The sequence below is a fragment of the Triticum aestivum genome, chromosome 1B, assembly GCF_018294505.1.
Source record: "Triticum aestivum cultivar Chinese Spring chromosome 1B, IWGSC CS RefSeq v2.1, whole genome shotgun sequence".
In the NCBI taxonomy this organism is placed as follows: domain Eukaryota; kingdom Viridiplantae; phylum Streptophyta; class Magnoliopsida; order Poales; family Poaceae; genus Triticum; species Triticum aestivum.
The window spans coordinates 666,267,099-666,293,534 of record NC_057795.1 but is presented as its reverse complement, the minus strand read 5'-3'; the positions used below and the strand labels follow the sequence as shown (position 1 = coordinate 666,293,534).

Genomic DNA, 26,436 nt, shown 5'->3' with positions numbered 1-26,436 from the left:
TAACTGATAGCCTACCGTCTGACATGTATTGCTATCATGACCGTGCAAGATGTCAACACCCTTCTTACTTTAACCCACATGGTGGGCCCATAACCAACAGTTCCACAGGATCAAAACCTGACTCTCAGGTAAACCCCCTGTTGCCAAGGTTGTTCCTCGCGCGTGGCCTCGTAAGTAATTTACGAGCCACCTTCCGAGAGATCATCAGTTCTGCTATCACACGCAATACTTATTCCCATTGCTCTGAAACCCTTTCACACTTTGTTTCAGGCACCGAACGATTGCCTGCCCGCTCAAAACTTCCCATGAAACCTCATTACTTTGCTCTTGATATTTTCTTAAGTTTCAATTCGAGAGTTACTTTCTGCCACCTTCCCCGATGATATCGACCAGATAGTCAACAATTGTAGAGGTTCGTTCTCCCGGAATACCCCCTTACCTATTCGTTAGTACGATGGAGTGCCCCGAAGAAAGGACGACAACTTCATCATGATGACCTGAAGCAGAGGAATGAAGACATCAATGTCATGGATCGACCTCTTCGAGAAAAGCAAGTATGACCGAGAAGAATCGTTAGAATTTCGTAACCAAATCCCTTCCCCCTTACTTCCCCTCTTAAATCTCGGGACGAGATTTCTTGTAGTGGAGGAGAATTGTGACGCCCGAATAATTAAGCTACAGTAATTCCCTGCTAATGAGGCCACGTCACCACGATTACTGTTGCTAATCTCATGATGATTCAGATCTCGTTCAAAGTCAAATTCAAAATCAAGTCAAAGGAATAAAGTTTTCAAAAGTTAAAACTAAAATGTTCAAGATAGGTCAAATAAATCATGAGCAATTATGGTGGAGAAACCACATTTTGATAAAATAGTTAGATGCTCAAAATATAAACAAAACAATAACAAATAAACAAATAAATAAAAAAACAAAAAAACAAAAAGATAGAAAGAACTCCCGCTCGGCCCAACTGGGCCATGGCCCAGCCAGGCCGACACAATTCCCTCCCCCGGCCCAACCGCGCCTACAACACCACCCCACTTCCCCGATGACCTAGCTCGGTCGTCCCACTTTCCCCACTCCCCCTCGCCAGCCCCTACCTCTTGATCCCATCTGGATCGAGGAGGGGATCGTCCCCATCAACCCAGTCACCGCTGCCGGATCGCCCGCCGGCGTTGCCAGGCCTCCTCCCCGCCACCCGTCTCCGGCTCGCCTCCCCTCTCGCTCCTCTTCCCTGACCCAATCTGGATCAGGAAGGGGCAACGAGCCCGGTGCCTCCTTCACCGACGTCGTCGCTGTGCGTCACCACCGTCGCCGGACTGCCTCCCAGTCGCGCGCCGTCTCCGTCCTCCTCCTCACGCCCCGCTGCCCCGAACCCTACACCCCCCCCGTGAGCGCGCTCCCCCCTTCCCTCTCTCTGCTCGTTGTACGCCGTCGTCCACGCAGCGCCCCCCTGGCCACGCCTGACCTCCCGACTGCACGCCCACGCGCCGGCCTTGCGCGCCCCCTAGCCCGCCCGCCTGCAGCTTCGTCGGCGGACGCCCGCTGCCTCTGGTGCTCCGGCCGGCCTCGCCTCGGCCACGCCTCACCCCGTGATGGCCTCGCCCTCGCCGACCTGGCGACCTGCCAGGTCCGCCGCCCTTCCCCGCGCCCCTGGGCATGCGCCCAGCACCCGCACCCGCGGTGCTTGTTTGGGCGGCGCCCGTAGTACCGAACCCACTATGGCCTCGGGCCAATGACATGTGGGGCCTAGCCCCGAGAACGTAAAAAAGGAATTTAAAAAAACATGTATAATAAATAAATAATTAATAATAAAATAAATTAGTTAATTAGTTAATTAACTAAATAATTAACTTAATTAATCCCTTTTAGTTAAACTAATTAAGCATGTATAACCTAAAATATATAACTAACCTAACTAATCTGTTAGTTAGGGTGATGTGTCTATGATGAACAGGACCCACACGTCAGTTGACTAGTCAACACCTCTGTTGGCTGCTGACGTCAGCAAACACTGTTCTGGATAATGTTGTTTTAAAATAATTAAATAAATCCTAAAAATGATTTAAATCTTTTAAAATTAATATAAAATAAACCGTAGCTCAAATGAAAATACTTTCTACATGAAAGTTGCTCAGAACAACGAGACGAATTCGGATACGCAGCCCGTTCGTCCGCCACGCATCCCTAACCTATCGAACTCGCAACTTTCCCCCTCCGGTTCATCTGTCCCAAAACGCGAAACACCAGGGATACTTTCCCGGATGTTTCCCCCCTTCACGGGCATCACCTCATACCGCGTTAGGGCACGCCTAGCATCACGCTTTGGTTTGTCATGCATCGTCATGCATCTGTTTGCATTGTATTCATTGTTTCTTCCCCCTCTTCTTCCGCTAGACACCGGGACCGACGCCGCTGCTACCCAGTATGACTACGGAGTTGACGACCCCTCTCTCTTGCCAGAGCAACCAGGCAAGCCCCCCCCCCCCATGATCACCAGATATCGCCTATTCTCTTCTATACTGCTTGCACTAGAGTAGTGTAGCATGTTACTGATTTCCGTTATCCTATCCTGATGCATAGCCTGTCCTTGTTACTAATGTTGTTACCTTTACCTGCTATCCTACATGCTTAGTATAGGATGCTAGTTTTCCATCAGTGGCCCTACATTTCTTGTCCGTCTGCTGTGCTATACTATCGGGCCGTGATCACTCGGGAGGTGATCACGGGTATATACTATATACTTTATACATGATACATGTGGTGACTAAAGTCGGGTCGGCTTGTGGAGCACCCGCGAGTGATTCACGGATTGGGGGCTGAAAGGACCTTTGTCCCAACGGCCCTCTGTGTGGATCTTTGTGGCGGAGCGACAGGGCAGGTTGAGACCGCCTAGGAGAGAGGTGGGCCTGGCCCTGTTTGGCGTTCGCGGATACTTAATACGCTTAACGAGATCTTGGTATTTGATCTGAGTTGGGTCGTTGACCTTATACGCAATAACCGCCACGTGGGACAAGATATGCAACCGGCGTCGTGGTATCAGCCGAAGCATTTCGTGACGTCAGCGACTGAGCAGCGCCCACCGGATTGGACTGGAACGCCTGCTAGGCTAGGTCTGCTTCCGGCCGCGTACGCAACGTGCAGGTGTGCTAAGGGCGATGGGCCCAGACCCCTGTGCGCTTAGGTTTAAACCGGCGTGCTGACCTCTCTGTTATGCCTAGGTGGGGTTGCGATGTGTTGATCTTCCGCGGCCGGGCATGACCCAGAAAAGTGTGTCCGACCAAATGGGATCGAGCGTGTCGGGTAATGTGGTGCACCCCTGCAGGGAAGTTAATCTATTCGAATAGCCGTGATCTTCGGTAACAGGACGACTTGGAGTTGTACCTTGACCTTATGACAACTAGAACCGGATACTTAATAAAACACACCCTTCCAAGTGCCAGATACAACCCGGTGATTGCTCTCTAACAGGGCGACAAGGAGGGGATCGCCGGGTAGGATTATGCTAAGCGATGCTACTTGGAGGACTTCAGTCTACTCTCTTCTACATGCTGCAAGACGGAGGCTGCCAGAAGCGTAGTCTTCGACAGGATTAGCTATCCCCCTCTTATTCTGGCATTCTGCAGTTCAGTCCACTGATATGGCCCTTTACACATATACCCATGCATATGTAGTGTAGCTCCTTGCTTGCGAGTACTTTGGATGAGTACTCACGGTTGCTTTCTCCCCCCTTTTCCCCCTTTTCTTTCTTTCTGGTTGTCGCAACCAGATGCTGGAGTCCAGGAGCCAGACGCCACCATCGACGACGACTCCTACTACACCGGAGGTGCTACTACTACGTGCAGCCCGCTGACGACGACCAGGAGTAGTTTAGGAGGATCCCAGGCAGGAGGCCTGCGCCTCTTTCGATCTGTATCCCAGTTTGTGCTAGCCATCTTATGGCAACTTGTTAACTTATGTCTGTACTCAGATATTGTCGCTTCCGCTGACTCGTCTATGATCGAGCACTTGTATTCGAGCCCTCGAGGCCTCTGGCTTGTATTATGATGCTTGTATGACTTATTTATGTTTTAGAGTTGTGTTGTGATATCTTCCCGTGAGTCCTTGATCTTGATCGTACACATTTGCGTGCATGATTAGTGTACGATTGAATCGGGGATGTCACAAGACCGAAAGACCAAGGGGGTCTTGGGATTGAGAATCTTGAAGTCAAGAACAGATGTCTTCTCAGCAAGTGGTTGTGGAAGTTATCTAGTGGAACTGACGCCACTTGGGCTCAAATCCTTCGTAATAAGTATCTTCAAACCAAAACTTTGTCTCAGGTCACAGTAAGACCGACTGATTCACCCTTTTGGAAAGGGCTTATGAAAGTAAAGCTTTCCTTGTTTAAGAGGACAAAGTTTATTGTTGGTGACGGAGCCAGTACGAGATTCTGGGAGGATACTTGGCTCGGAGAGGCGCCCCTAGCCATCCAATACCCGTCGTTGTATCGTATTGTTCAACAACGTGAGGTTTTTGTTGCAACGGTGTTTCAATCAATCCCCCTTAATATCCAGTTCAGACGGCCGTTAGTGGGCAATCGTTGGGAAGAGTGGCTATATCTAGTAAGGAGACTGATGGATGTTCAACTTTCCCAACAACCCGATAGATTACGCTGGAAACTCACTAGATCGGGAGAATTTACAGTTAAATCAATGTATGTTGATGTGATCAATTCAAGCTCGGTTCCTAGTTCCAAACATGTGTGGGCTGTCAAAGTTCCTTTGAAAATTAAAGTGTTTATGTGGTTTCTACACAAACAAGTTATTTTAACCAAGGACAACTTGACAAAGCGTAATTGGACAGGACCTACTAGGTGTAGTTTCTGTGATCGGGATGAAATAATTAAACATCTTTTTCTTGAATGTTATTTAGAACGTGGCTTAACAGGGTAGAGCCCGGGTTAGCGCGACATATTCATGTAGGAGTCTGCGCCTTGGTGTGGGCGCTCAGAATTGCAGGAATGACTTGGTTTTTAACAGGACAACAAACATTCATTTTTTGCATGTTATCTTCAGAGCTACGGCGCTGATCCGTTCCTAGTCGCTACTCACTCCGACGGAGGCCAGGGAGCGTTTGGTTACTGGATCTATCCGCTGGGAGACGGTAGCTCGGGATATCTTCAACCGGTTTGGATGGCAGTCATGTAATAGGATAGGCAATTAGTTTTCCTATCTCTTTTTAGCCAGCCGGTTGTGGCATCCTTCTTTTGGCTAGTTAGTGTTTCTAGCCTTCTTGGTTCTGTGTAAGCCTTTGTCTTTTTTCACTTTTGGAGACCTTGAGACCTTGTTTGGACCTTTTTTGTTTGGTTAATAAGATGGCCGTATGCATCATGCTGATGCAGAGGCCGGGGAGACCCCCCTTTTCGAAAAAAAGAAAAAAATAGTCTTGAAAAGGTAATTGACAGAATGCAATTTTTTTTTTTTTGAAACGTAGACGCTAGAAGCGTCCAGCTTTAAATTAATAAAACCACTAGGCAGTATCCACACATAGTTTAAAACATACAAACCAAATGAAGGTAAAACATCGGGCCTCACAACCCGGCATAGTCTAGGCTAAATAAGAGCAGTTTCTAGCCAACATAGCAGGAGCCAAATATGCCCAAAAGACCAACTAAACATCAAACAAGCTCAGAGCAAAAGTCTCAAACTGGCGCATCAGTTTGCCGTGCTTTCACCATAGTCATCTTGATCTGCTCCATGACCCCGTCTGACAGAATGCAATCTTGCTCCTGGCTCCTTGGTTAATGCACTGGACTGTACCGGGGCGGCGGGCGCAACTTGCGTTTGATTCTTGCAGCGTGTGGACTGATTCACCATCTGTTCACACCGGAGATCTCTTCATCAGAATCATATATGCATAAAAGCAATGGGAATATTGCAGGATTCCCCGTCATATTTCAGACAATCGGAGCAAAAAGCTTTTCGGTAAGATGCTAGCTATAAGCTAGCAAAATGCATACTTATTTCATATATTTCTGCAATCAGTTTTTACTGTTCCACGGTCATACATGGGTTAACTTCCAAAAAGCATGTTATCACAAGCATATCTGATATACGATTGTTACAAATTGGATATGCTATAGTAATACTACCTATTTTGGATTTATAATTAATCATGCAGATCGAAAACCGAATATTAGTTTGTTTCGAACGTGTTGCTTCTTCCGGAAATGTTCGACTGACCAAAGTGATGTCTCATGCACATAAAAGGAGAGGGGCATCACATATTGCGCAGAATTTGTATCTTATCCACTAAAAAAAATAGCGGACTATAGCGCCCCTAATAGCACGCTATAGCGTGTAAGAATTATCTCGCTAAATAAATAAGTGTATAATATTTCGCTAATAGTAATGCTATAGGGCTCTATGGCACGCCAATAGCGTAATTTAAGGGGCAGCGCTACTTTGTATAGCACGCTATTTTTTTCCTTGATCTTATCTTGTACACAAGAACTAACTTTCTGTAGGTTTTTTCTGCTTCCTACATGTTTATTTATTTATTGATGTCAAAAACAATCATCCAAAAAATAAAAAACTTTATGTCGGTTTTTTCTGCTTCCTACAGGAGGCATTTTCTCTTGCAGATTTTGACAGTATTCTCTAAGGTAGGCCGTCCCAATACAGTTCATCTACATTAGTAAAAGCATAATTTTAGCCGATATACAATCATTACAATCTGCACTATCTTAGCCCGTTCTTCTGAACAAAAATGACAACGAGCCATGGGGCGTGTTCGAGGAAAACAAAATCAGACAGACATGTGCCCACGTGGCACAGATCTTTGTCCTTCTGTCAGCTGTGCAGTTTGATATTCGTTATTACTCCCTGCGTCCTAAAATATAATAACGTTTTTTACACTACACTAGCATCGGAGTCCGGGAATTCGGAGATCCTTGGTTTCACCACAGTGTGTTGTCTCCTTCAAGTGAAAAGGAAGATAAAACGAGGGAGGCATCTCATATTGTGCAGAATCACACTATCTTGTATAGGACTAGCTTTCTATCTGCACGTATGGTTTTTGATTCTTGGAAATTCACTAATTCATCTGATGTTGAGGCCAGTACAAACATCATGTATCTATCGCAGTATACCAAGCAAAGTGGGAATGCTTTTGAGGCTATCATTAGTCGGTATATGGTATCTTGTTTGCCAGTTGCTTGAATGACTGATCCCTATCTATGGATGCCTTACATTACAAGTAGCCTTGGATCGGACTGGATTCCATCACTGCATCATCATCGGCTGGCTGGCTAGATTCTAAAATCTTGGAGCCCAAAAACTCTGGGATCCTGATTCGCTACCCCGGCCAAGTGGTAGGCGACGGGAATCGGAATCCAGGCTAGGGTCGCTATGCCGGGGATTCAAAGCTTCCCTCCTTTCTTTCTTTTCACCTGAAAAGGAAGCGTCGAGCCCCAAAGGCTTCCTCCTCTTCACAGGGTATGTGCACGGCACACATCACCCCTGAATTCCACCCCGCTTGGTTCATTCTAAAATGATATTATTTGCTGCATACATATTGCTACTACAAATATGGCCATAGCTCTATGTATGTGACCTCGCTTTTCGGTCTCTGTTTTTGAGGTGGCAAGTCAAAATATATGTTTACCATGATTATGATATTGTCAGGCCTTCACCACGATCACAAATTATTGTCGGCAAATCGTACTATACAAAATAACTTACAAAACTTTTCTGACCGAGTGAAACAGCTCTCGCATAGCAACAACGTAGTATAACAAAAACAACTAGCCATCTTTTTTATTTGAATTTTCAAGGGCGGTGGGGGAGAGACTCCCCCCACCTGAATCTTTCATTTTAAGGGGTCAAAATGCCCAAGTGTCACTTTTTACAGAGAGAAAGAGAGTGCGGGGGCGGCTCCGGGGGGGAGGCAAGACCAAACTTGCAAAAACTACAACGGCACCACCAAAGCACGAAGCCACAAGTCGACATGACTTTGGCAGCCGTCCTTGAACCTAGACATCTAGAGCACCGCATCGTCACAGCAACACCTCATGGTAGAGGTGAGGGGGGTCGTAGCGTCTCGGAAAATAACGGCATTTCATCACTTTCAGAGGTGCAAACAACGAAGAAGGAAGGTGTCGGGCGAGGCGCCGCCGATTGCCGACGACAAGTCGAAGAGGTGGAGAGTGGTGACTGCGGCGCCGCTCGTAGCAAGCCCAAGGCACCGCCAAAACATAACAGTAAACTCACACCCGAAAATGAGGTGGTCGGTCGTCTCAAGCGTCGCCGAGCAGCACGGACAGCCAGCTTCCAGAGCAGTGATGATCGTCTTCTTTCGGATCATATCGCGAGTGTGGATCCTAGCCATAGACAGGAGCCAACCAAAGAACTTCACGTGAGAGGGAGCCGGGAACTCCAGAAAAACTTGGTGTTAGCCGTCATCTCCCCACCTAGACGATAGAGGGCGTACCCCGAGCTAGAGGAGAATGCTCAGTGGGGGTGGAGTAGAGGGTGACACATCGCTTCCTCACACGCAATAGCCGGACAGCCATGCATAAGGCCGATTAGCACCTCCTTCTCCTAGAGAGAGTGACCTAAGAGAGGCGCGAGATGAGGACCTCCCCGTGCCATGCTGCCAAACCTGCCAAATCGCCGCCTCGGGGCAGGTGGAATGATACAACAGCGCGAGGAAGACACCCCCTAGCGGCCCACCAATCATGCTAGAACGACATCTTTTGCCACCCCCCTCCCCCCCACAGTGACTTTTTAGAGAGAGCGGTAGGATGGCAGGAGTTTTTGCAGAGCGTGCCAGTTCCCACTGCCAAGAGCAGAGGCGCTGGCGGTAAGAGGGGAGTGGCTGTTGAGCTCAGCCGATAGCCAGGCTGCCCAACGCGAAGGCGGAGCAGAATGCAGCCGATGGAGCATCTTGAGTAGGAGGCAGTCAGTTTGCATGCTGAGATCCTGCACGTCGCAAAAACGCTATCTGACTTATCGGCTAAGGTGGACAGCCAAACATTTCAGCAGCAAAGAGATCCAACGGGCGAAAAAATTCAGCAGGTGACATGCCCAGCTGCTTCACTCCTTAAACTACTCGACGGGGTGTTGTACTGAGTGTCCTGGGCGAGTATAGTATTTGTTGGGGTAAGTCCATTCACAATTTCACATGGAGGTGTCTTCGTAGCCCAACACAGTCATAAGTCCAACACATGTGAACCATTGATCTGATTTGCATCCAATGATTGTGAGTGCTTCATTGTGAGAGTGAGAGAGCACACAACGAGATGAACTTAACCTGTGAGAAGAGAGGAAGAAAAAGAAGTTGAGATTTTGTCCAGATTTGCAGCACCTGACTGGACAGTGTTTACGCTGGTGATTGGAGGCTCAAACGTGCTTGGATTGGCACCAAACCTAGTGAGTTTATTCCTTATTTTGAGTACTTATATCTGGTTAGCTGGTTTGAGGATTGGGTCAGTGCAACATCAGATTTGAGAGTGGTTTTGTTAGTTCAGATCGCTGCAGTTTCAGAACAGAGTAGTTTTGGACAAACAGACTGGATAGGCAAAAGGTGTCTGATTAAGCTGAAATTTTAAGGGGATCTTGGTAAATCATGTGTCTTCTTGTATGCCAAATTTGGTGGTATTTGGTTCAGCAATTTGAGAGTAGTTTGCAAAATACTGAAGGGGGCAGAAGCTGCGTAAACTCTGCTTTGCTAAAATCTCAAGTCTTGTGGTTGTTGTTGTTCTTGCTGGTTGGCAACATGAAGAGTGTGTTGTAAATCTCTCTAGAGGTTCTAAAGAATACTTGTATTCATCATTGTCATAGTGATGTTATGTGGACCGGCTAGCAGTGGTTTTTTACTCCCTTAGATGAAGAGGTTTTTCCACATTAAATCATTTTCACATGTGTATGTTTGTTTGTGTTATTCCACTGGTTACTTGTTGGTTGAAATTGTCCTCAAAGTTCACTACAAGAAAAGGAGGCCGTGTAGTGCGCATATTTGCCATGTCGGTGAATTTGTGCATCACATCTTTATTATTCAGCCCCAACAGTATTGAGCCTCTCCTGGCCAGTATATATACATGTACAAGACTTTGAGGGCAAGAAGCCTCCCAAAGATAAGTTAGGAGATGAATTACAAATCCTATTCTACCAAACATAGAGATATGTCAATATACTCTAACAGACAACTTCCAGTTCATGAATGTAGACGAGAATCTACAACAACATAGAGACAGACTTAACCTAACAATACTTTGTACACACAATCGACAATACTCCTTTTCCTCCTGTTATTCTAACCAATGTGTTGGATTGCTTGCTTCATAAGAGATCTACTCCCTCCGTTCCGAATTACTTGTCTTGGATTTGTCTAGATACAGATGTATTTAGACTCATTTTAGTGCTAAATACATCCGTATCTAGACAAATCTAAGACAAGTAATTCGGAACGGAGGGAGTAGTTTGTACAACTTCGTTCACTGTCCACTGGAGTTTACACTGCTTCATCCTGAAAACATGAGAAAGCACTTGCACTGTAAGCTTATCTGAACTCTCAAGTTTGAAAAGAAATACAGGTACTCAAATAGTGTGGAGGATTGTTCTTTGTTTCTTTTGCTTTGTTCTATGTAGGCACGAGGTTGGGTGAATGTGTGTGTAAATAGTGTGGAACTGCACAAAATCCAGCAAAAATCTATGAATGAAAAGGCCTTGTTATATTAGGAGTAGACCATCCTATCTGTGCTTGAGGAATATATATACCTTTCAAGTCCAGAAGCCCTGGGTCTTGTACTTGGGGAAGGGGATGCGGCCATACTCGATGTTGCTGATGTCGTCGACGAGGACCTGGAAGTGGCGTCGCACCTCCTCGGCGGACTTGGTGCCCCCCATGGCGCTGGCCACCTTCTCCCAGAGGTTGGGGGCGCCCTCGCCGTAGTAGGCCAGTGCCTCCTCGAACATCTTGTTCTCCTTCTTGCTCCACTCCGAGCCGGAGCTCGGCGAGGTGCTCCGCGACGACGACCCGGAAGACATCCTTTGGAGGAGGTGAAGCTTCCCTGGTGAGATTCTACTTGACCTAGTGCTAGCTTCTTGTATCTGATATTCTGATGTCTTGAGAGAGCTCTGGTGGTTCTGTTTGGTGTCTCTTGCTGCGGGGCTGCTATTTATAGGCCCTGTGGGTTAAAAGGTGGCTGAGGAGAGGACAGCATATATATTGTGGGATCAGGGCAGGCATTCCCAACGTTGTCTGGAGTTGTATCCAGCATTATACACATCATCTAGTCTAGATATTATAGCTGCTGTAGAAAACAACGTCTGGAGTTGTATATATCCCACATTATTATACACATCATCTAGCCTAGATATTTTATATATGTACATAGAAATCAACTATCGCATTCGTCGGGTCTGAATCCGAATATGTATGTTGTTCGGTCTGATGCAACCTGATGATGCAAAGTGTTCATGAAAAACACAATGATTACTATATTTTTTGCTATGTAGTTCGTTGCTCGGATGTGAAACAAACTTTTTTTTGTGTGTGGGTGCATATTATACTAGCTAGCTTGCATGCATTTGACAACAGTTCATCGCTACTTAGCTCAGTTACTACACCAGCTAGCTAGCTGTAGCTGGCCTTGCTCCAGGTAGAAACCTGTGAAGCATTTAGAGCTTTACACATCCTGCCTGCCTCTCCTCACAGCTCAAGTATGAGCGGCGGGTCACATTGATCACATGCCTAGCTCTCACCAAGGTTGCAGTGCTAAACGTTTAACTTGGAAGTGCACCATGGCATGGGGAATTAATGATAGCAACTTTAATTAGCTACGGTAGCAAGAGTAATATGGATCGATGAATCGATTGGTGCGTGCTCTGCTCTGCTCTGCTCACATCATCAACGGAAGCATCCATCTCTGGATGCATGGCGATGTGTCAGCCTGAGCCGTGCATGATCCTGGCATAGCTGGATAGGCAGAGAGCTCCTCGTAAGGCGTGCGCGCCGCCCACAGGAGAACAGAGCTGCACACAGGTGCGCATATACACCCAAAATCTCTGGTCTCGATGGTCATCTCCATAAGTTTTCTGAACCCCATCTGATCCGATGCTGCCAAGCATGTCATCCTGTAAGAAAATCTTCTAAGTATTTTTTGCATTGTTCAGAAAGGCGTCTTGGAATTCAGAGATAGTGTTTTGCTTGGCCATGCATTGGTTTAGGGAGCACCATGCATGATTGATTCATCCATTTGAGTGAGAGATAAAAAGGCGGCAGGGATGTGGGCTAAGAGCCTCCATTCTTTACATGTCGCGCGAATGATCACCGCCACCCGGTCGACAAACAGATTCCAAAGAGGGAGAGGAACACCCGCCGAACGTGGCCGGGGACCGAAGGAATGTATCTATCTTTCCATCTCCAATGGTCTTGGAAAGGGAATTGACACAAGTCCTGGGAGGCTGGCTCCTTGCTTGCTGCTTGCTCAAGGAGTCCTGGGAGGCTGGGGTTTGCATCAGATGCACTGGACTGTGGAAGGGGCGGCGGGCGCAACTTGCGTCGGGTTTGATTCTTGCTGGTGTGTGGACTAGTCCAGCATCGTCCACCGGAGATCTCTTCATCGGAATCATATCTGTGTAAAAGCCGCAGGAAAGATGCAGGATTCCCTGTCACATTTCGAACAATCGGAGCAAAAAAGCCGTTCAGGAAGATGCTAGCTAAGTGCATACTTGTTTCAATGTATTTCGCAGCCATTTTTTTCTGTAGGTTTGTTCTGCCTCCTGCAGGAATGGGTTAACTTAGGTATTCTCTAAGAGGGGTCATCACAATACAGTTCATGTATGTTACTGAAACATAACTCTACCCGACATATAACCGTTACAATTTAGCCGCTTTCTTCTTTACGAAAAGGATGCATTCAAGGAGAAATAGGCGGCATAGATCTTTCTCGCTTTGTCTGCGTTTTGATCTTGGACGTCTCTAGTTGCACGGATGGCGAAGATTGTTATAAACTTGTTGCCATATCATAACTTAGCGCCAGGCTCCAGAAAATCCTCAACAGGAGGTCCTTAGTTTGACTACACAGAGTGGTGTCTCCTTCAAGTGAAAAGGGAGGTAGACAAGAGAGGGGGCATCTCATGTTGTGCAGAATAAGTTATCTTGCACAGGAAAAGCTTTGCTTTCTATCTGCACGTATGCTTCTGATCGATTCTCTGGCGGAAAAAAACATCCGTTCATCTGATGTTGAGGCTTGATAACTACTCCTAGATCCTTGACTAGTACTCCAAACATCTTGACAAAAGAAAAGGAGTATATAAGCTAAGGTAAGAGGCAGAGCAAGGTGGGAGTGCTTTTAGGCTCCGCGTGAGCCATCATTAGTCGGTAGGTATCGTTGCCAAAATGCTTGCATCGGACTGGATTCTGCCCTGCCCTACCATGTGGCCGTCACTACATCATCCGCTGGTTCATAGGATAGGAAAATCATAGGAATAGGAATAGAAAAGAAGATGCTCTTTGATTCATATCATAGGATTTTTTTCCATTGAGTCTAGGCTAATGTTTATTTTCCTATGAAATGTGGAGGATAGGAAGAATTTCTCTACAGGAATAGGATTCTATTCCTACAAACCAAAGGGCTCTAAAGGAAATTTTTCTATAGAAATCCTATCCTATGAAATTCCTACAAAATTCCTCTAAACCAAAGAGGCCTTAAACTTTGGAGGCCTTAAAATCTTGGATCCGGATTCGCAACCCCGGCCAAGTGGTAGGGGACGGGAATCGGAATCCAGGCCAGGGTCGCTATGCCGGGGATTCAAAGCTTCCCTCCTTTTTCTTCTTTCTTTCTTTTCACCCGGAAAGGAAACGGCGACCCCCAAAGGCTTTCTCCTCAGGGTACGTACGTGCGCACGGCACACGCCACCACCTCTTTCATTCCGAGTTAACTGAGACAATTGCATTCTTGCTACAAATATGTAGCCCCATGTGTCCTAGCTTCATTTTTGGTCTCTGTTTTCTACTAGGCCACAAAGCTAGCAAGTTTAAGCTAAGTTCGACATGATTATGATACTGCCAGGGTTTCACCACGATAACAAATTATTGTCCACAAATCGTCCGATACAAGCGTAACTTACAAAACTTTTCTCACACACTGAAACAGCTCTCATAGCATCAACGTATTACAGCTCCAAAAAAAAAAACAGCTTAGCTACCAGGACAGGCAAAAATTTCGGCAGCAGAGAGCGAGCCATCCAACAGGCGAAAACTTTCAGCAGGCGACACGCCGAGCTGCTCATCCATACGCCTCCTGTCAAACTACTCAACGCGGCCCTCCTTTGCCGCCGCCGGCCTTCCTCCCACCGCCACCAGCCTTCCCGCCCTTCTTCTGCCCGCCGCCGCCTTTGCCGCCGCCGCCCTTCTTCCCCTTGCCGCCCCCTTTGCCACCCTTCCCGCCCTTCTTGCCCGACCCGGCGCTCCGCTTGTCCTTCTTCATCCGGGGGTCCACCAGCACCTTGCCCTTGCCGGTCCGGACCTGCACGCCCTTCTTGGCCACCACGTACTCCTTCTTGGGCCGCTGCGTCGACACCGCCTTGCGGTAGATCTTGTCGATCATCTTGGCCTTGGACTGCTCGTTGATGTCGCTCTGGTCCGCCACGATGTCCGCCTTCTGCCGCGCCTTCTCCAGCTTCTTGGCCGCCACGCGCTTCTTGCGCGCCTTGGCCTCCGCCACCTTCTTCGACGGCCGCGCGTCGATCTCCCTGAACTGGGCCTTCATGGCCGCCACCTCCTCCTTCGTTATCGGCTTCATGGGCACGGTGTGCCTCTTCTCGTCCTCGGCAAACCACTTGGGCAGGCCCACGTCGTCAAACATGTACTTGTTGTATGCGTCATCCAGGATCTGCTCCCTCTGCTTCTTCCTCAGCATCTTGTGCGCGTACGCCAGCACTTCGGCCTTGGTGTCGTCATCCATGTCCTCGTCTAGATCGTCGTCTGACTCGTCCGAGGATGAGGACGAGTCATCTGCAGCTCGGACTGGCTCTGCTGCCACCATCTCAATATCATCTTGCTGCAGGCGCTGAGCTTTAGTCGGTTTCTCCTTCTTTCCTGCGTCCAGCTGTGCTTTAGCCGGGGTTTCCTTCTTTCCTGAATCCACCTTCTTTTTCAAATTCTTACGCGGGTTCTCTCTTTCATCCTCACTGTCACTCTTCTCAGCTAGGTCAGCTCCTAATTCTGCAAACAGATCCTGACCGAACCACTGCTTTGTAGTCTGTTCTTTTGTTGGCTTCGCTGAATCAAAAGACAATAAAAGGGGGTTGGCCTCTTGATCTTCCTCTTCCTCGGAACCTTGGTCCATGTCAACATCGCTGCCATCATCTTCACCCCCCTATATCAAGTTGTAACATAATAGCATATATTGTCATCAAGTTGAGTCCATTGGCCATTCTATAAAAACAATGGGTTTCAAAGGCGAGGACAAAATTCATGTGGATTAATGTCAGTTATTACCTCTAACAGGTCTGTATCAGCATCAGTATTGATTCTCTTGGCACGTTTGCGTTCTTGTTTTACTTCTCCACCTTTCTTTGTCACAAAACGTTCGTAAGCTTCATCAAGCATCTCCTCAAGTTGAGCATCATACCTGAGTAAAAAGACGTTGTGTTATGTGTCTCTGGAATTTTTATAGTAAATTTTGCAAGTGATGAATTTATATGACCAAACTATAATATTACTCCCGCTGATTCATATTACTTGTCGCTCAAACAGATGTATCTAGCATTGGAATACATCTAAATCATCCGACTGAGCTACAAGTAATATGGATCGGAGGGAGTATTATTTTTGGTGTGGGTGTCTGAAAAATTACCTCTGCTGTTCTTCATCAGAATCCATTTCCTCATCAGAGTCTTCATGAGTTTGAGTCGCTTCATTCTCACTGTTTCCAGAGCCATCTTCCGCATTATACTCTGCTGACTCAACAGCCTGAAGATCTTTTCCACCCTATAGAGAAGTATATATCACTGAGTTCGCAAGCACAGACAACGTGGACATGTAAAAGCTAAAATAAGACATTAAGCTGGGACAGTAACTTGAGAGAAATTACAACAGAACCAAAATCACTTTTCCACATGTGCTCGCCGAATGATAATAAGGCCTAGATGACTTAGAAGAAAAACTCTTCTGAGAGAAAGAATGATGAACTTTCTGTGGTGTACAAGGCAAAGTAAGACAGATAGGAATACATAAACAGCAGGATACCTTGATAGCCTTAATAGAGAACAAGTCAGGATCACCATATCCCTCTTCTGTAGCATCAATTTGCATTCCTGTTGCCTTGCGTGCTTTATCCTGGAATAAAGAGACTGATATATCAGCACACAATTCAAATCAATGCCACGTGCAGCAAACAAGGCTTTTCATATTTCATAATGTAAATACCTTTGCACGACGTCTTGATTGACGCTTCTTATCTCTTCTTTTTTTCCTATCAATGAAACTTGTCAGGTCTTCCATTTCCTGTAGAAGTTGGTCATCATCGTTGACCTTGGTCTCCACCACAGTACCATCAGCCTTAGGTGTCACTTGGGAAGATGACGACAATGCTTTCCTTATGCGTATGCGCCACCTAACATAATATATATTAGTTTCATGAGAGGAGATTGAAAGGCACCTCTCCACATGACACACTGATAGTAATAGACATGCTTGGATAATCATAATCTAGAAATAAACTTGATGAGAAAATAGAATAGGAAAAGATACTTACTTCAAGATATGCTTGAAGCTGTTTTTATCCAGCACACGTAAATCGTCACTAAGATTTTTTATCTGGCACACAACAAAACATAGAATCAGTCAGCATTATAACTAAGATTGAATACAAGTTAGGCAGCAGGAATGCAGAGCAAAGGCATTACTCCATTACCTCATCTGTAGTAAACTCATGATTCTTGATAGGCACAGATGCTTCATCATCAAATGAAATTTCTGTAACAGAACCAAGAAATTCCAGTGGTGTCTGAGCATCAGACCAAATAAAATCTGATGCCTGACCAACTTTCCTCAATACTGTGACTCCATCATCGTACCTGAATGAATCACATACAATAGAAATTAGTAATGTGGATCTCCCACCAGAGTGGATTATATAGTTCAAAGTTTGAAAGAACAATACAAAGGACCAGATGTTCAGATAATTTCAGTTCTTTACCATTAACCACTTAATAAAGTAGCATAAAAGAGGAAAGTTATCAGGGTCAAATTTCAAATGGCTAGCTGCTTATTTGACCCTAAAAACAGAACTAGCAAAAAAAAAGGCATCAATTAGTTTCAAGAAATGACACTGTGGCTGACTGCTACCAAGATATGCAGAGAAATGTTTTCACACATGTGATGCACCACTGCATAATATGTTGTTACCCTTAGTGTGAGAAAGGGAGAAGGCATGCCAGATCTGAACATAAGTTCACTGTGCTGTTGTCTTGTTTACACTAGCAAATGCACCAATATAGCCAGTCACTGTATGAAAAGTTCCAGTCAATGTAATACATTCATGGGTATTAACCAATATATGTGGTAAAATTACAGAGCTAGCAAAGCATGATATTCTCTAAATCTTATATCATTACACCAGCCATGCTTATTTATAGTCTATGAGGCACTGAAATACAACTAAAGTATTGTAGCATGACCCTCATTCCCGATGCATTTGTTGAGTAGTAGAAAAGCAGTACTGCAAGAAAAATGAACGTGCAAACTCGTGTGCCGACATAAGAAGGCATACTTACCCTTCACGCTGTCTTTTGTCCTTTTTATTAGTACCAAGTACATCCCTAGGCTGCAGAAACCACAAAAATGTAACATTAGGGGATGCTAACACATTAAAAAGAGAAATCGATTGAGTAACTCTGACAAATGTTTCAGCATACCATCTTCTTCTCGGGTTCGACGTTGAACAGGTGCTTTATGTCAAGAAGTTCTGGAGCAATCTTTGCTGGCGCTTTATATTTGAGACAGATAATGTAAATTTCGGCGGATGTGCCACGACTCGCACTAGGTTTAGTCACCTCAACCTTCTCAAACAGCTGAAATGCAAATGGGTTTGTTCCATGCGTCAACACACTACTATGAAATAAATAAAGTACTTGAAGAAAACCTGCGTTCAATACACACCTGCTTAAGACAGAACATGATAGCATTGTAATCCTGAGACCTGAAGACCTGTTGACAAGAAGAAGAAATACATCTGATTTTAATAGGTGCGCTTCACACAGGGGAACAACATCAAGAATCATTTGTAGTCAATGGCTATTTTTCATAACGGATTCAGCGGGCCAGCATTCGCGGCGGACCGCGTAGATACCTTGGTGATGAAGGCGCCCTTGGGGGCGAGGAACATGGTGGCGAGGCGGACGGCGTCGATGACGAGGGCGGACTGGGTGGTGGCCTCCTGCGCCCAGGCGCCGCCGACGTTGGGCGAGCCGTCGTGGAGGACGACGTCGAAGGAGGCGACGCCCTTGGAGTCCATGAGCTTGCGCACGGCGGAGCGGCACTTGGAGGTGGTGATGTCCTCGGTGAGGGAGTGCGCGCCGCGGATGGGGCGGATGGGCACGAGGTCGACGCCGACGACGAAGGCGCCGACGGGCGCGTGGTTGACGGCCACCTGCACCCACCCGCCGGGCGCCGCGCAGAGGTCGAGCACCGCCCGCGCCGTCGGCAGGAACCGGAACCGCGCGTCGAGCTGTAGTAGCTTGAAGGCCGCTCGGCTCCGGTACCCCTGCTCCTTGGCGAGGTGGTAGTACTTGTCCTGCCTCTGCTTCCCCTTCGCCTTCCCCATCGCCGCCGCGCGCCGCCGCGCGCCGCCGCCGCCGACGAGCCTGTGGAGGAGGAGGAGGAGGAAGGAGGGGATGGAGAGCCTAGCTAGGGTTTATGCCGCGTGGGTTCTGCTCGGCGGCCGCCTCGGCCCTTTTGTCGGAGCACCGAGACGGTCGACAGCCCGATGGGCCCGTTAATGGGCCTCTTCAGGTCTGGGCCTGGGATGGGCCCTGGGCCGCAGGGGGAAATTAAATCGTTTTGGGTCGTCGTCTCCTTCCACTCTTATCCCATAGCCACTTTCTCAGCTGCTCTCTGCGCAATGGAGCTAGGCCTCATGCTCCGGCTAGCCGCGCCGCCGGCCAGTCGCCTCCCCCGCCGGCATCTTCCACCGCCGTGCGTGCCAGGACGGGGCGGCGTCCGCGCTGGGAGGCGCGGGAGTAGGAGGGCTGGGGCTGTGTCGACGAGTGGGGGTGTGAGCTATGCGGTGGTTGAGGATGAGGAGGTGGAGGAGGGGGAGGAGATGGCGAGGCCGCGGCTGGAGCTCATCGAGAAGCCGGACCGGAGCCTGGCGCTGCTGGACGAGTACGAGTCGGAGGAGCTGGGGGCGGCGCTCTGCGCCAACCACCGCAGCGGTGAGCCTTCTTCTTCTCTGTGCTCTGCTTTGTTTGTGTACGTACCTAGCTGGATTTCATTCAGCACTCCCTGGCCAGGTAGATTATTTCAGTCTTTAGTGTTCATGATGCACCAAATGCAACCAGGAGCATTCTTGGTTCAGTAAAATTCTGGAATTTGTCATTGTGCAGCATAAATAAATGAAAAAAATTACAAGATTCTGGGAGAATTCAGAGGAAACAAGTTATCTGACAATTAATTTCTGAAAAACAATTGCCATGTTGTAATGCTGTGAGCCTGTGCTGTGTGTCTCCACAGGTTATGTTGCTGTGTTGGGGAAGCCGAATGTCGGCAAGAGCACCCTGATAAACCAAATCGTCGGTCAGAAGCTTTCGATCGTAACGGATAAGCCACAAACCACACGTCACCGCATTCTTGGTATATGTTCGGAACCAGAATACCAGGTACAACCTTCTAGTCTCCAAAGCACCTGTAGAGCTCAGTTCAAATGCAGTATAAACCAATGTCTCCACAGAGGATATCATGATGATTTCTGAATGCTGATCCGAGTTATCATTTAGTTTGCAGATAATACTTTATGACACGCCAGGCATCATCAAGAAGGAAATGCACAAGCTAGACTCGATGATGATGAAGAATGTCCAGAGCGCTATCGGTAACGCGGACTGTGTGATTGTCGTCGCTGATGCTTCCAAATTGCCCGAAAAGGTGACTGCCGACAAAAATAAAGGACTAGGTGAATGTCTTGAGTCTACCTTGCTTGACATTCCCTCTCTGGTTTTAGATAGATGATATGCTGGAAGCGGGCGTGGGAAACAAAGATACCAAGGTCCCTGTTGTGTTGGTACTCAACAAGAAAGATATGATAAAACCCGGAGAAATCGCAAAGAAACTTGAGGTAAGAAACTGAATAATATAGAAGTGATGGTTTTTGTGATTTCCTCTGTATACGACGGTATTTATTTCTTGACAACTCTTTTCACAGTGGTACCAAAAATTCACTGATGTTGACGATGTTATACCTATAAGTGCTAAATTTGGTCATGGAGTGGTTGATATCAAGGAGTGGATATTGTCAAAGCTTCCACTGGGTCCTGCTTACTACCCCAAGGTATCATCACTATGGAAGATGCAAAAGTCTCTGAAGCAGTCCTTGTACTATGCATGGACAGCCATTTTCTTTATCATGTAGACCTAACAAATCAAGTAGAAATGTGCAATGCAACTTAGTAACATGCACGAGTTATTTATTTATTTTTCTTGGCCTTAATCTCAAGAATCAACACCTTTTGGTAGTACGAAATAATCAGTTGTTCTGCCACTTTGGTTAAGAGTGTCTGCCTGATTGCTGATGTGCTCATGCCAAATTTGAATCCTGCAATTGTTGTTTTGATCAGTCTTTCTTTTACTGAGATGTACTAATCAATCTATCGTGTAGGCGATGTGGTAGTTTTACATTTTTTCTTCATATTTTATTATGCACACTGAATAATGTGTTAAGCTATGGTTAACTGTTCTATGAGTTCAATTGCTTCCATCAGTTGCAAACCAATACCACATTATCTTATAAGATGATCCTAGTATGAGAATCTTACCATCATTGTAACACAGTTCTGACTCCCGAGACAGCTTTATATAAGCTGACTCTGTGAACTCGGAGGCATGATAATTTTAATCAGCACATTTGACTAACTACTACTCCCTCTGTCCCAGAATAAGTGTCTCAACTTTGTACTAACTCTAGCGCAAAGTTGTACTAAGGTTGAGACACTTATTTTGGGATAGAGGGTAAATCAGTTGTGCAGAAATATTCTTCGAAATAGAGGATATGGGTTTTCATGACTTCTCTACTTTTTTTTTACCTGTTACTGTAGAGTAATCATCCCACAGCTTTAAACTTTATTCCATCACACAACTTCTCTACTTGAAGTCATTATGATGCTAAAATCATAGCCTGGAGCCTTTGTTGGCTAGATATTGTTTTTACAGTTTTTTGGCATATCTGTTAAAGGTAGTTTCAGCTCGACATATATCTGTTAAAGGTAGTCTCATGTTTGTCCATTAGATGGTCTATTACTGCATTCCAGGTATTCATTTCGATGTTTAGCTACAGGGAGCAAGTCCTGAGATTATAAAACACTAAATATATTGTGCATGTTCTTTGTTCCAGGACATAGCTAGTGAACACCCCGAGAGATTTTTTGTGGGGGAGATAGTGAGGGAAAAGATTTTTCTTCAATATAGGCAGGAAATTCCATACGCATGCCAGGTATATCTTCTGGTGATTTCCTCAGTTTAGTGTATAAGCTTATCCGTTTTGCTAGCCTGTTTGTGTGATGTAATTTCTGTTCATGACAGGTTAATGTTACAAGTTACAAAAGCAGGCCTAGTGCCAAGGATTTTATTCAAGTTGAGATACTTGTTGAGAGGGAATCACAAAGAAGCATTATACTTGGGAAGGTAAAGCAGTACAAAACAATTATTTGTGTGCAGTATTGGATATTTCAGGATTAGAAATTCAGTTAAGTTAAGCATAACAAGACATTGAAGGATTTTGCACAAACTACCTTTTGGGAATTTCGTGAATTGCTAAATGTATGTGTTGTTCTACAAACTTTTGAATAGATGAAACGAAATTAAGGTTGATCTTATTATTAGAAAAGGAATTGGGTCATAAATAAGAAGATATATTTGGGGAATGAAACAGTTCCTACCTTAAACATTTTAACGAGCAAAATGATCATGCACTACGTTCCTCAAATGCAGGATGGGAAAGCTATAAAGACGTTGGCAACAGCATCCAGGCTTGACATCGAAGATTTCCTTCAAAAGAAGGTTTATCTTGAGGTCATAACTTCTTCCTTCTTCTGTCGCATGATCACCCCCTCTGTTATTGTTCTAGAGCAGTTTGTAATCACCGCATACTATTTTGTGAGCAGATAGATGTGAAGGTGAAGGAAAACTGGCGGCAAGATGAACGGCTTTTGAAACGTTACGGCTACGGTGGGGAGATTCAAGCGCTATAAATACAGGCGTGACGTCATCGCTTATCATGCATGGGAGTAGGAAATAGTCGTGTTTCTTCTTTTCTTTTCTTCTCACCCTCGTTTGAGTGAGGTATTTAGGTGTTGAATGCAGGTTGAATTAGATCAGTTATTAGTCAGGAACTCTTACCAAAATTTGATGTAAGCATCTGGTGGACCATGAAATCGTTGCTTCTCTGTCGAAACTGTATTCAGCTCTGTCCCTGTAGATAGCCTGCAGTGCTGCAATGCCAATTCAATCCTCTGTTTGTCTGCTGAAGTTGCTTTACACTTTGCCTTCTTGGGTTGTTTGGCTCCATGAATTGTTCATCTGTTCGCTGAAAGCTGCGTCGAAATGAAAATGGCAAAATTCAGGCCAAGTCTGTGGGATCACAGGAGCAGAGTGCTGAGGTTAATTTCATCTTCGAGATAATCATCAGTAAAAACAGTTTATCTTGATTGAATAACATCTTAACTTGAAGGTCTGAACTAAAGCCACCTCATATATTCTCATCAATCTACCACAAAACTTTGTTACCCCAAAGCTGCTGCTGCCGCTGCTGCTACACCTACACAAATGAACTAATAAAAGGAGCAGATGCTCAAGCAAAAAAATTCTCATCTCCTCCAATTCCGGCGGGGCGGCTGCCGGAGGGGAGATCGGCGGTGTGCGAAACTAACCAAAAGAGAATGCCAAGACTAATCCCTGATCAAAATTTGACTGAAGCAAGCAAAAAGAAGCAAAATTGGAAGCGAGCAAACGACCAAGATCTTCTTGATTAAGCTAGCCGGTCGTGTCGTCTCTACTGCAGCTGTCGCCGCCGCTGCTCACCAGCGGCTGCACCGTGCCGCTGCTCCCGCCGGCGGCCGTGGCGCCACCTCCGGCGCTGCCGCTGCCGCTGCTGCTGCCGATGTAGGAGGTGAGCGCGGCCGCGAGCACGGCGGTGAAGTTGGGGTCGGACGCGATCACGGCCGTGGCCGCGTTCACCGTGTCGGCCAGCTGCGCGCCGCCGTCCCCGTTGGTGCCGGCCACGGCCTGCACGGCGGAGAGCTTGGACTGGTCGTACAGCTTCTGCCCGAACAGCTGCGGCAGCGACACCGGCCGCGCCGCCTCGGCCAGCGCCGCCTGGAGCTGCGCGGGCTCCGGCGCGCGCGGCGGCGACGCGCCCTGCCCCGGCGCCGTCTGCGTGAGGTCGAGCGTGACGGTCGGGAACGGCGCCGACGCCGAGATGGTGGCCACGCTGGAGGAGCACGGCAGCACGGCGCGCGCCAGGAAGTTGGAGCCGCCCGCCATCAGCCCGTCGGCGCTGGGCATGGAGCCCGACAGCAGCATGGAGGCCGCGGCCGCCGTGGTGGACGCCATCGCCATGGCCGCCGGCGGCAGCGGGTGGTTGTGGTTGCCCTCGTACGTGGTGATGAGCACCGTCCGGTCCTCGGCGCAGCGCTGCACCTGCTTCCGCACCGGGCAGCCGGCGGCCATGGTGCACCGGTAGTAGGCGCGCGGGCACGGGTTGCCCTTGGCCATCTTCTGCCCGTACTTGCGCCACTGGCACCCGTCGCTGATCTGCAGCACCGCCGGCAGAAACATTTAATTAAACCCAAGCCATGCCATGCTTCATGGATGAGGACGAGGAGGACGAGCGCACGTACCATGGCGGCTTCGGAGCGGGCGCGCACGGAGACGCGGGCCTTGCGCATGGTGGCGGCGGCGGCGGCGGCCTCGGGCGGGGGCGGCTCGGGGCCCTTGGCGGCGGGGAGGAACTTGGGCACCTTGCTAGGCAGCCAGCCCTGCATGGCCTCCGGGCTGCCGCCCCTCTCGTGGTGACCGTGGTGCTCGAAGGACGGCAGCGGCATGAGCTCCGCCTTGCCCGCGCCGACGAGGCCATGGCAGCCGGCGCAGTCCAAGGCCGCGTCGGGGCCGACGGCGAGGAGGGGGTTGGTGCTCGGCGACGCGTCGGTGCCGCGCGCGGGGCGGGGCTCGTCGGGCGACGAGGAGGAGCCGAGGCTCATGAACTGCCGCGGCACGAGGGGGTTGTGGGTCCCCGCGTCGAGGAGGAGCTGCTGCTCCCTCTTCTCCGGTTCGAACTGGTGGGCGTGGGCGTGGGCGTGGCCATGGCTGCTCCTCTGCTGCTGCTGCTGCTGCTGCATGAGCGCGATCTGCATGTGGAGGGAGCTGCACTTGGTGTTGGCGTTGGCGAGCATCGTCTTGAGCCGCTTGTTCTCCTCGTTCACCCGCGCCAGCTCCGATTTCGCGGCCGCGAGCTGCTCAAAGTCATAGGCACAGAAGACAAGTAAAAAAAATCATCCAAAAATAAAAGTCAAACAAGTCAACGTTCCTTTTTTTCTTGTTTTGCTTCCTCTATATTTATTTAAGCGGCTCTAGACTAGGTATTTTTTTTATGTCCATATAAGTTGATTTTTTTTTTGAAGAAGAAGAAGAAGAAGAAACAAGTCCATTTAGACATTGAAAAAAGATCTCAAACGGCTTAGGCTTAGTCAACCTGACTATTTTTCTGTGTGGCTGGGCTAGCACATTTTTTGTTAAAAATAACTTAGCGATCTAGTGCATATATTCTACGAGAAAAATATAGGGTTTTTGGCTCGTTTTCGTTTGTTGTAGACGATCTTCTGGATTTGAATTTCATTTCATGTTTTGTACAGGATCTTAGTTGGTTTCCTGCTGGAGAAAAAAAGGATCTTAGTTGATTTGAAAATGTGCAACTTAGGTATACGGCAAACCGCACCGGGAAAATTACCTCGGCCTTGGCCTCCCTGTGGTCGTCGTCGTTGGAGGAGACGCCGTCGTCGACGGTGGACTCCTCGCTGCCGCTGTTCCTCCTCCGGCCCCCGACGTGCAGCCCCATCTGCAGATCCATCAACAGGAACACGATCCATCGATCGCGCATGGATCCAGAAACACACGTTAGGTCAATCAAATCAAATCAAATTTACCAAAATACGTTTTGATTCACACACGATTCATCGCCGCATCGACGGATCACGTACGTCGATGGTGAGGTCGGGCTTCATGCCAAGATCGCCGTCCGCCGCGCCGGCGGCGGCATGGTCTTTCTTGTCCCGCTTCTCCTTCCTCATCTCCGTCTCGAAGAAGTCCATCTCGCCGACCACGACCCGGCGCTCCCCGTCGCCGCCGTTCAACCCGTAGCCCAGCCCCGCCACCTCCGAGCAGCCGAGGGCGGCGTTCTTGCGCTTGAGGCCGGCGGCGACGAAGGAGGAGGAGGACGACTGATCCATTGACAGCAAGGACAAGGAATCGGGAAACGGATGGCGATGGGTGGAGGAGGAGGGGGGATGGGTGGATGGAGGCGGGGCGCGGGTATAAGAAGGTGGCGGAGGGGGACGCGTGGCGGGTCGATCTGAGTCCATCATTCTAGGCAGTGTTGGCGACCATTGACCTGAGCAGTCAGAGGCAGGCCCAGAGGGAGGAGCGTCGACGATTTCTTGTTTCTCCTGGTGGGTGGAAGAGAAGAGAGAGGGGGGAAGTCCACAGCTCCAGCGCAGAGAGCGGGTGTGGGAGGGGAGGAGACGTCGCGTCGCATGCCATGCCATGCAGCCGGGGAGGGGAGCGAAATGGTCAACCGGCGCCGCGACTCGCATCGCATCGGTCGCGGATGCCCCTGGTGATCCGGGGGGACGGGGGCTACCGCTTCTCTTCTGTTTCAGATTGTTTGTTATTCGCGGACCAGCGACCCCGGTCGTCAGTTTGACAACTTCCTCCACCAATTCATGGAACATGACATACCCAAACTGCATCGTGCATTCAAAATAAACCTAGCAAGACATAATCCTAGGCAAATCTCACCTCCGTCCTAAATTAATTGTCTTAAATTTGCCTAGATACGGATTTATCTAGACAAATCTAAGACAAGCAATTCGGGGCCAAAGGGCGGGAGCACTTGACATCATCTTCTTTGTTTTCTTTCTCTCGCAAATAATCTCGATCACGAAGGTGCGGGGATGATTC

The 26,436-nt window shown here is 47.8% G+C and overlaps 4 protein-coding genes across 4 annotated transcripts; 1 reads left to right on the top strand and 3 right to left on the bottom strand.

The window, feature by feature from the left end:
• Positions 1-10,007: 10,007 nt before the first annotated feature.
• LOC123099302 (protein RADIALIS-like 3) lies at positions 10,008-11,252 on the bottom strand. Its single transcript, XM_044521484.1, has 2 exons — positions 10,761-11,252; positions 10,008-10,509 (listed from the first exon to the last, which is right to left on the bottom strand). The coding sequence occupies exon 1, from the start codon at positions 11,028-11,030 to the stop codon at positions 10,764-10,766; it is 267 nt and encodes an 88-aa protein (XP_044377419.1). The 5' UTR covers positions 11,031-11,252; the 3' UTR covers positions 10,008-10,509; positions 10,761-10,763.
• Positions 11,253-14,061: 2,809 nt separating this feature from the next.
• On the bottom strand, positions 14,062-18,927 carry LOC123146631 (pre-rRNA 2'-O-ribose RNA methyltransferase). The gene is made up of 11 exons (XM_044566098.1): positions 18,344-18,927; positions 18,154-18,201; positions 17,910-18,065; positions 17,769-17,818; positions 16,907-17,069; positions 16,748-16,809; positions 16,420-16,606; positions 16,240-16,329; positions 15,848-15,981; positions 15,490-15,622; positions 14,062-15,367 (listed from the first exon to the last, which is right to left on the bottom strand). Exons 1-11 carry the CDS (start codon positions 18,815-18,817, stop codon positions 14,303-14,305), a joined length of 2,562 nt encoding a protein of 853 aa, XP_044422033.1. The 5' UTR covers positions 18,818-18,927; the 3' UTR covers positions 14,062-14,302.
• Positions 18,928-19,085: 158 nt separating this feature from the next.
• LOC123146615 (GTPase ERA-like, chloroplastic) lies at positions 19,086-22,740 on the top strand. The gene is made up of 9 exons (XM_044566096.1): positions 19,086-19,427; positions 19,726-19,871; positions 19,996-20,136; positions 20,213-20,326; positions 20,414-20,539; positions 21,599-21,697; positions 21,787-21,888; positions 22,195-22,275; positions 22,368-22,740. Exons 1-9 carry the CDS (start codon positions 19,115-19,117, stop codon positions 22,452-22,454), a joined length of 1,209 nt encoding a protein of 402 aa, XP_044422031.1. The 5' UTR covers positions 19,086-19,114; the 3' UTR covers positions 22,455-22,740.
• Positions 22,741-22,956: 216 nt separating this feature from the next.
• On the bottom strand, positions 22,957-25,869 carry LOC123146599 (probable WRKY transcription factor 31). The gene is made up of 4 exons (XM_044566095.1): positions 25,458-25,869; positions 25,208-25,315; positions 24,102-24,713; positions 22,957-24,015 (listed from the first exon to the last, which is right to left on the bottom strand). The coding sequence occupies exons 1-4, from the start codon at positions 25,839-25,841 to the stop codon at positions 23,236-23,238; spliced, it is 1,884 nt and encodes a 627-aa protein (XP_044422030.1). The 5' UTR covers positions 25,842-25,869; the 3' UTR covers positions 22,957-23,235.
• Positions 25,870-26,436: the final 567 nt, after the last annotated feature.